At 51.5% G+C, this 9,007-nt stretch overlaps 4 protein-coding genes across 4 annotated transcripts in view; 2 read left to right on the top strand and 2 right to left on the bottom strand.

Annotated features, from left to right (window-relative positions):
- Positions 1-444: 444 nt before the first annotated feature.
- Positions 445-2,329, bottom strand: BP01DRAFT_415695 (Zn(II)2Cys6 transcription factor domain-containing protein; the record flags this gene model as incomplete). Its single annotated transcript, XM_025579153.1, has 4 exons — positions 445-1,399; positions 1,521-1,657; positions 1,705-2,176; positions 2,235-2,329. The coding sequence occupies 4 exons, from the start codon at positions 2,327-2,329 to the stop codon at positions 814-816; spliced, it is 1,290 nt and encodes a 429-aa protein (XP_025431411.1). The 3' UTR covers positions 445-813.
- Positions 2,330-3,123: 794 nt separating this feature from the next.
- BP01DRAFT_296210 (uncharacterized protein) lies at positions 3,124-4,758 on the bottom strand (the record flags this gene model as incomplete). The annotated part of the gene is made up of 3 exons (XM_025571835.1): positions 3,124-3,166; positions 3,232-3,619; positions 3,678-4,758. 3 exons carry the CDS (start codon positions 4,756-4,758, stop codon positions 3,124-3,126), a joined length of 1,512 nt encoding a protein of 503 aa, XP_025431410.1.
- Positions 4,759-6,101: 1,343 nt separating this feature from the next.
- On the top strand, positions 6,102-8,427 carry BP01DRAFT_339975 (glutamyl-tRNA(Gln) amidotransferase subunit PET112). The gene is made up of 4 exons (XM_025573386.1): positions 6,102-6,540; positions 6,598-6,674; positions 6,739-6,880; positions 6,935-8,427. Exons 1-4 carry the CDS (start codon positions 6,201-6,203, stop codon positions 8,191-8,193), a joined length of 1,818 nt encoding a protein of 605 aa, XP_025431409.1. The 5' UTR covers positions 6,102-6,200; the 3' UTR covers positions 8,194-8,427.
- A 185-nt stretch (positions 8,428-8,612) lies between these two features.
- The window catches only part of BP01DRAFT_356470 (arginase), a 1,608-nt gene continuing 1,213 nt past the window's right edge, over positions 8,613-9,007 (top strand). The window contains exon 1 of the mRNA XM_025574965.1: positions 8,613-8,994. Coding sequence (XP_025431408.1) covers positions 8,908-8,994 — 87 coding nt within the window. The 5' untranslated portion in view covers positions 8,613-8,907. The remainder of the gene's footprint in view (positions 8,995-9,007) is intronic.

Here is a 9,007-nt window from a genome sequence, read left to right as displayed (position 1 = left end):
TTTTTTTTGTGAGAAAAGACTTTCCTAGTTTCATGGGTATGCAGCGAGGATGATAATTATTACCTTTCAATATTGTTTTTCCATCGACCTGTTTTCAATGTTTCCTTTCCATTCCAAGGTTTCGCTCGGACCTATTCCAATCTTTTAGCCGTGAAGCTTTTTATCTCCTCTTAGATACGGCCGGAGAACAAAAGAGGGACGGGCGGAGAGCGCACAGTATACTGGGATATCATATGCGGGATGGTCGTTTGAACTTTTGGAATCCAAGTTCACTATTGATTCATTTACCTTGCTTTTCTTTTTTTTTTTTTTTCTCTAATGTCTTTTTTATCCAAAGTCACGCCCGTGTTGCACTGCCGCTAGGGAGCCCCTACTTCTTCATAACTTACTACCTAAGCTAGTGAGCTTTCCGAACTACTAATGTACCTCAATGAGAATCTATGCCTCTTGCAATGTTGTAACTCCCAATCAAGACGCCGCTTTCGATTTAACGAGTATCGACCGGCTACACGCGACTTTGAAGGCAACTCGGCCGCTACAGCAAACCCGATAATATTCAGAACAGTCTGATCACTCTCCACGAAGACGTTGAAGCAACTCCACCGAGCAGCGAGCGCAATAATCTCCTCTGTCTTGTGGTAGCCCTGGTTGTCCCCAGAAATAGCACTCAGAAAATCCTCAATTTCAGTAGGAGTTAGCGGTATCCCGCTCGGTCGTACGGTTCCCTCCTCACCCAACGGGCTATAGGAGGATAGGGAGGAGAATGAGGAGAAGGCTGAGGACGGCGACGACGACTACGAAGTGCAATAGTAATCAGAGTATGAGTAATCTTTCTCGCGCATGTAGGTCAACTTTGCGCATTCGCTCCACTGCCAACACCACCGTCATGACGGAATCAAATGGACCCTCGCAGTGCGGCCAGATCCGGAGAAGGTGAAATGCTTGCAACCGCACCCGATGATCGGCACAGAGGGTGGAGTTGAGGTGAAGAGCAGGGATTATGCCGAGGTCCAGGGTGACGCTGGGGCGGTCAGAAACACTAGCCATGAGGTCCTGTGTCTCAGCGAGCAAGGAGACGAAATCACTAGTGTAGGCGGCGCGGGCGGCATGATTGCTGCCTACTAGACAGATCTTGAGCCCTAGCATAAAGCTGTGTATGTGGTATATGAGGATATCCAGACCCTGTTGCTCTTGCGGGGTCAGGGAGCCAGAAGCGCGCGCATGGTAGTCCTCGAAGACCCATAACATCCGGCTGGATTGCGAGTAGAGTTGGGTTTGCTGCGGATGGAGCCGGTGATACCGGACGCCAATATCTGCGTCCGATAGATGCCAGCATTGGGGCAGGAATCGAGAAAGCGCGCTTGCGATGTAGTTGTATGCCTGCCGTCCTTCTTGCAGGCTACTAATATAGCCTTGACGCGCTAAGACAGTGTGCTCAAAGTCTAGTCCCTCATCAAGATGCACGCGCGGTGGCCGTCGAAGTCGAAGTGAGTGACTTCAATATCGAGGAAGGCAAAGACCGCGACAAGCATCTCTCAAATGGTAAGTTGTTCGCCGTAAATGGGTCCAGCTGGCATTTAAAGTGGGTAAGATCCTTGAGAATTCGCAGACCACTTTGCATATGTGTGAATGCCATCTCGTAATGGCCTTGAACCAGCTCGAGCATGGTATACAGCAAGCAAATGACTAGAGTGGTTTGCACACCTGCGGGTCTTGGGAGCTGCAGCGCTGTTGTAACAGGGCATATGAGCGCCCTAGTTGCTCGAGGGCAAAGAGTTGCAAGGCACCATGCGGCGCTACTCCGGGAGTAAGCTTTAAGACTTCCATAATTTCGGTATCCAGGTGCACGGCACTCAGGGCGATCATCGCATGATGAATAGCGGATTCCGCCGGGGCCATCTGCAAACGAGCCTTTTCCTGAGGGAAGAATCGAAAATCATCAAACTTGCAGGGATCTCGCGATTCTGAAAGTAGGAAAAGCATCTCGCCTTGTTCGATGTCATCACCCTGAGACGATTGTTGAGGATGGATGGTTGTAAGCGCGGTGGTGCAACGCCGATGGTCTTGCTTCCTATGGCGGAGGCAAACGACATGGTCAAAGCCATCGCAGGTGCGGCCGGTAGACGTGCATAGTTCGCAGGCCCCAGGAGCTTCGTCGCATTTGACTTTGCGGATACTGAGGAGTCGAGCAGGATTTCAGCGATTGTTCGCACGCAGTCGTGACTCGAGCTTACCGGCAAGTGCGACAGCCTGCTCGTGATCTCTTGGTCTTTGCTGTGCGCCGCTTGATGGCAGATGCTTCAGGCGTCTGGTTCAGTGAGGCAGGCATCTCTAACTCTGAGGGTCGAAGAGAAAATGAACTGAACATCGTCAGGAGTCTCTCCAGAGACAATTAGGAACAGACAAATTAATGAGCAGCTTGAGGCTAAGTCGGTTCGGCAGCGCCGGTCACGGCTAGACTCAGTGGAACGGGGGCTGTCACTGCCTAAGGATACGCTAAAAACTTCAGCCTTATTCGCACTGGTGAAGTCAATCAATAATGGTGAAAAGAACGACGATCACATTCAGGCCTCCCAGATATGTAGCTGAATTATACAGTGTTCTGTCCTTGGATGAAATCGTTCTTTGTTGGGGGTTGTTAGGATGCGATGATAAGACTTCGAATAGATTGGGTGGATTCTAATTCCCATACCCCGTGAGCTCCTTCCTCGTAGTTACTCAAAGCGTTGTGACTAATCTACAACTTTCAATGGAAACTAAATGTTCCGTCCTGGGTTGAAAAGAGAGAAGTATACATCATCAGGTTAAGCCACTTTACTTACATCGCATCCAGATCATCCGCCGAATCAAATCCGAGAATTAAACTTGAGGGATTCGATATAGATTCGCACCCCGTTCATCATGTTAGATGGCAAGCTGGAGGAATCGAGAAGGGCTTTTTCTACCCAAACGGATTTCCCACACATCCAGCGTCAAACTAGAATCTCTGAGAAGAAAACAAGGCAAAAAAAGTAGCTGCGCAACCAAGATCAATCTTTCATATCAGAAGATCACGCTGCCCGAGAAGATTCGTAAACTCATTAGAGAATGGTATGGACCAGTAGATCTTATGAACTGTCGTAGCTAAGGGATACATAGAGCCGCTGTGGCCATGAAGCCAAAGTATCTAAGTAATAGGTTAGTACGGGAAGTCAGTCCGCGGAGCTAACTTGAAGTGTGCAAGAAACTTACAATGAAGCGCATCGCCAGCCATCCTGGGAGCCCACGAGCTGGTCGGCTCCCGTGGACTGAGTCGACGCAACGGCGGCGGCGGCACCGCCTACAACAGCAACCACCAGAAGGCGACCAGCGTACTCAGCAATCATGCTGAACGCGAGCAATGGAAGGATGATGGCTGCAGAGGCAATGATGATTGCAGCATAGACCGCTCGGGCGGGTGAAGAAGATGAGATCAAGCGAGGGGTGAGAGAGATAAGGTCTTTATTATGGTCGAGAAATCGCGTCTCCGCAGCAACAATGGTGTTATTCTCGCTCATCCAGGTGCGGTAGGTGTCGATATCCTTGTTTGAGGCAGCGGGAAGAGCTTGCAGGACTCGACTGTATGCGCTGAGCGCGTTGTCTGGAGAAGGTATTAGTGTCACGGGTGGTTGGTGATACTGTTGCTCATCGGCACCTACTATATTGTTCGGTCTTATGGGCCAATGCACCCAGGAGCTCTTCCTTGCGATAGTGAAAGGAAGAGTATACTTGCGCCTGGACGTCCATGCGTCGCGAAGCTGGGACAATCGTGGTACCCTGCTGTTCGGCTGCGGCCGCCCGGTGCATTTGGTCGTACTCATCCAGAACACGAAGGTCTTCCTCCATCTGTGCAAGTTCATCCTGCAAATGCAAGAGCACTCGATGATTTAAATCTTCGAACCGGCGATAGAGCGGCGGAAGGGGAGGCTCCTGGTTGTCGGCAGTTGAACTCAGACGCCAAGCGAGAAGGCCATAGCCCGAGGGGGGCGATGATGTCTTCGTGCTACGGCTGCGCTTGTGATTGGATTCTTCAATGTCTTCCTCGGGACTCCGTGGCGGCGATGGTGGTAGAGGCGGCCGGTGTTGGCTGGCCGAATGGCGCGAGTAGAAGGCGTCTGGTCGAGGACTGAGCTCGAGGCTCTGTTTCTCAGGAGAACTGGGGCTTGTGAAAGTACCGGCGGGCATATCATGAGATTGCTTTTTCTGAGAATGGCTCTTTCTGGCCTTGTGTAGTGATGGTATACCAGACGCGATATCAAACGCTGTCGGCAGGGGTTGGGAATTCGCAGAATCCTTGGACATTGTAGACGATATCCGACTGCCTGTATCTGTGCCAAATGCAGACAGTTTATTCTTATGTCCTAGCCCTACATAGGCCGTCTTCGCTTGTCTGCTAGTCGACGAAGGAAGAGAGACTCGACATGATCTGATGTCCTCGGAGGAGTCGTCTTCTTCTGAGGTGGATTCATCTTCGTCAAGATACTCGAAAACGTTTGGAACGGTCCGCTCAGGTTCGACAGACTTGGCAGAAGTTTGCGTGCGGGGAATGTTCGCCATGCTTGGTACGCTGCTCTTTGAGGCGAAAGATGGATTCTGAGATGCTACCTGCGGTTGGTCGACAGACGCCCTTGACGCCTTTGAGGAACGAGAGGCAGCTGAGAAGATGGAACCCGAGGATGATTTACTGGAACCATTCCTCTTGGGTTTCTTAGAGCGACTGGACGAGCCATACAGCGGCATGTTGGAAGGACGTCAACACCGCCACAGAGAGCACCGAGTCAGAATTGGGAATAGTAGATGATAAGTCCTTTATCCTCGGGCCATACCCCTCGACAACGCAGCGAGAGAGCCGAGCCTGAACTGAGACAACTAGCAGGCTTGAAAATTGTTTAATCCTGATGGTGGGGGGAACAATGGAGGCATATCAAGGGAGGATCACTTGAGCGCCAGTCCGACGACGCGACGGGTGGAAGGGAACCTCGGAGAATGTAGCACAGAATGCGTAGGGAATCGAGAGTGTACTGCTTAGGGGAGAGGTTCCTGGATACTAGTAATCCTTTCTTATACTAATAACGATTAGCTCAATGATTGAAATCGGAGACGATCTTGATCGATTTTGTAGTTCTGTGGGTGATAGATTGAGCGAGAATTGGAGATATGTAGATGCAACGGAGTGGGCCGTCAGCGAGGCGTTCCAGACCCCAAATAAATGCGTCGGCGCCCTGTTCGCAGAAAGTGACAGGGAATCACTAGGACTGAGACAGATCTCAAACGCGTCGACCCCAGATTCTGGGATCAAATCAGACGGCACCGTGGGCAGTTGGTGGATGTCTGCGACAGTCGTGGCAGAGCTCTCATTCGTCCACCACAGCGGTTGCAGCCTGAGTGGGCGTCAGAAGAAAGAGAAATCTGTGTCTGTGAATGAGATGATATAGTAGGGTCCAAAGAGAGAAGAATAAGATAGAGAGCTGGCACAATATGAGAAAGAAAATGGGGTCAAAGGAAGAAGAGGAGAAAGTGGAAGAGGAAAAAAGAAAAATGGCAAGGTAATTTGGTGGGGAAGAAGAAGTTCATCATTTGCATTGCATTTCATATGGAACTACTCCATACTATGTATGTACGGCGCTCTCACTAACTACAGAGTCCTATACTTCTTCTGCTGCTGCTGCTGCTGCTGCTGCTGCGCTGGCTGATAGCGACTCGTTGCTGATCCTACTCTGATGATCATTGATCCCCTTCCTTCTGTCGTACAAGCGAAGATGTTGATGATGAGAGCGACGATGAAGTGTTGATGCAAAGCATCCAGTGTATTGGTGGGGTTTCAACTCGAATGCACTGCGAGGTTGACAATGCATTTGGAGAATGACTTGCAGCAAGGCGCTTCCCTCACATGCTCCTTTTTCTCCAGAAGTTCCGGTTCGTCGCAAATCGGATGTTGTGGATTGAAAGACTTGCTTCCAAGGAATGAATCTGCATTGTTGATTGAGCGGTGAGTTGTCCACCGCCGCTGGCCTTCCTTACCGTATCATACATACCCACTCCACTGTACGGAGTATTCTATCCTTCTTCCCAGTCCGCGAAACTCTCCATTCAAATCACCAACCACTAGCCACAGCTTGAAAGGTAGCTCCGCTTCTCATCTGCTTCGAAGCAGTACAGCTTCTCAATCCTTGCCTAGCGCCATGCTGCGACCCTGGATGCGCCAGGGATCGCGAGCGACTTGCTTATTCACCTGCCCGCGATGCCTTCATCTACTCCGCCGCTGGCCGCCACAACAGCTTCAACATTCACTACGTCCTTCCACCGCCCTCTCTTCTTCTCCACGATCCCTTCAGACCTCAACAACCTTTGAGTTATCGGATCGTGTTCCCCTGCGCAAGCAGCTCAAACAGGACGCCAAATCCCTCAAGGCGCGCAAACGACAGACTCGGGAGAATGAGGAAGCATCTCGTCAGAAATGGGAGTTGACGGTGGGCATTGAAATTCATGCGCAGCTAAACACCGAGGCCAAACTATTCTCCAGTGGGTGACTTGTCATTATGAGGACCTACACAGTCAACTGATTCTCGCCTCTGATAGGAGCGTCGACCTCCTCGACCGACCTTCCCAACTCCAATGTAGCTCTCTTCGATCTTGCCTTTCCAGGCAGTCAACCTGTTCGTTCCACACCTCTACTACGACCTTACCGCATCAATCCACTAACAGCTGGTGCTTGACCAGGAATTTCAAGCCGCTACCCTTATTCCCGCCCTGCGCGCCGCCATCGCCCTCGATTGCGACATCCAACGAGTGAGCAAATTCGATCGCAAGCACTATTTTTACCAAGATCAACCTGCCGGGTACCAGATTACGCAATACTATGGTGAGCCTACCATCCAAGCTGCGGCTGCTGTCCTAGCGGACTGATTTCCTGCAGAACCTTTAGCGAAGAACGGTCATGTGGATCTCTACCGTCACGACGGAATCGCCGCGGAGGATGGGGACCACGTGCGCATTGGCATCAAGCAGATTCAGATGGAGCAGGATACAGCAAAGTCTCAGGAATACCCTCCCTCAACACAATTGCTCGATTTTAACAGAGTCTCCCACCCACTTATCGAGATCATCACCATGCCTCAGATTCACACGCCGGCTACCGCGGCGGCCTGTGTGCGGAAAATCCAATCGATCCTGCAATCCTGTAATGCGGTTACGACTGGTATGGAGCAGGGTGGTCTGCGGGCGGATGTCAACGTTTCCATCCGTCAACGAGGCGATGTTGCCGGCGACCACCACTATGGCGGTATTGGAGGCTTGGGGCAGCGCACGGAGATCAAGAACCTCAGCAGTTTCAAAGCCGTCGAGGATGCTATCATCGCCGAGAAGAATCGTCAGATAGCTGTCCTGGAGAGCGGTGGCGTGGTGGAAGGTGAAACCCGTGGCTGGACCATCGGCAGCACTGAGACGCGCAGACTTCGTGGCAAGGAAGGAGAGGTGGATTACCGCTATATGCCGGATCCCGATCTGCCTCCCGTATACATAGGAGAGGATCTGATTTCAGAGCTACGCCGGACACTACCAACGAGCTCGGATGCGCTTCTCAGCCTGCTGACAGGGGCGGATTATGGGCTGACCGTTGAGGATGCGAAGCCACTCGTCGAGCTGGACGAAGGAGCTCGACTAGAGTACTACCAGGATGTTGTGGACCTTCTGCGCCAGCAACACCCAGAAACGGGCCCCAAGGCTCAGCAAGCACTGGCCCGGCTGGCGGGTAACTGGGTGCTGCACGAGCTGGGCGGTCTTCTGACTAAAGCTGACCTGGCTTGGGACTCACAACGAGTGCCCGCTGAAGCTTTGGCTTCGCTCCTTGACCAGCTGCAGCAGAAGCGCATCACCGGCCCCACAGCCAAACAAGTGCTATCTCTGGTATTTGAGGGCGATCAGCGCCCGATCCTGCAACTGTTGGAGGAAGAGAATTTGTTGCTGCGGCCTTTGTCGCGAGAGGAGTATATCACGCTGGCAGAAGCGGCTATTTCAATGAACCCATCGATGGTTGAGCAGATCCGACACAAGAATCAACTAGGCAAACTGGGATGGTTTGTCGGACAGATGATGCGAATGGGCGAGAAAGGGCGGGTCGAGGCGCCCAAGGCCGATGCGATCCTGCGGGAACTCATCCTGGACGGAACAAATTAGATGGATGCTGTATAGACGGTGTGTAGACGTTGTATAGAGGCTGTATAGACGCTGTATCGATGTTGTACGAGTAGATAGCAGGAGATAGCTAGAACCGAGCTGAACATGATGATACCCGTCGGGTTCGACCACAAACCATGATCTGTCCTTAATCCTTATCAGTAGTCAAGATTATTACTTGTCAGCCCGAGAATGACCGGAATCCGAAAACGATTGCTAATTAAAAAGGGGGTGTGTGGGTGAGTTGAGTGGAGTTGAAAGAAGCCGAGGCGGGCATCTCTCCTCGACCTGTACTTAGGGGAAGTCCTGATCCCTAAAAGCAGGTCTTAGCGATCGCGATGCCCCACGGCCGCCGTGCCTCCCGGTTTTATAAACTGCCCCTGCACCCGGGCATTCTGTGACTTTTCTCATCTGCATCTTACCTTGTACGCCTCTGAGCTTTTCATCTGCACTTCCTCTCTCACCATCGTCCCTCTGTTCAGCAAGTGCAAGTGGTTGTTGTTGTTGCTGTGGTGATTGTTGTGATCCGCCTGTTCCTTGCCCGGCTCCAGTTAATCCCCACCTGATTCTTTGATTTTGATCTTATCTCATCAGCGCGGGTCCCGCTCTTCTAGAACTTTTTCTTTCTTCTTTTCACACGCTCTCCCTCCCTCTCTGTCTCTCTCTCTCTCGTTCCTACCACTCTTACCTTTTCTCTTCCACTTCATATACACAATGACTTCCCCTTCCACTATTCCTCAGCGTTTCCTCTCCAAGCCCAACCAACTGGGCGTAGTCGCCGTTGGCTTCAATGGCGGTCAGGTACATTGCCCCC

The sequence above is a fragment of the Aspergillus saccharolyticus genome, assembly GCF_003184585.1.
Source record: "Aspergillus saccharolyticus JOP 1030-1 unplaced genomic scaffold BP01scaffold_14, whole genome shotgun sequence".
In the NCBI taxonomy this organism is placed as follows: domain Eukaryota; kingdom Fungi; phylum Ascomycota; class Eurotiomycetes; order Eurotiales; family Aspergillaceae; genus Aspergillus; species Aspergillus saccharolyticus.
The sequence above is the reverse complement of the archived record's forward strand: the minus strand, read 5'-3'. Positions and strand labels throughout refer to the sequence as shown.

Bases quoted from the DNA above. Each gene is read 5' to 3' on its own strand.
- BP01DRAFT_339975 (XM_025573386.1), top strand. From the start codon at position 6,201: ATGCTGCGACCCTGGATGCGCCAGGGATCGCGAGCGACTTGCTTATTC. The intron at 6,541-6,597 runs GTGGGTGACTTG...CGCCTCTGATAG, and splicing joins CGAGGCCAAACTATTCTCCA to GAGCGTCGACCTCCTCGACC. The intron at 6,675-6,738 runs GTTCGTTCCACA...GTGCTTGACCAG, and splicing joins CCTTTCCAGGCAGTCAACCT to GAATTTCAAGCCGCTACCCT.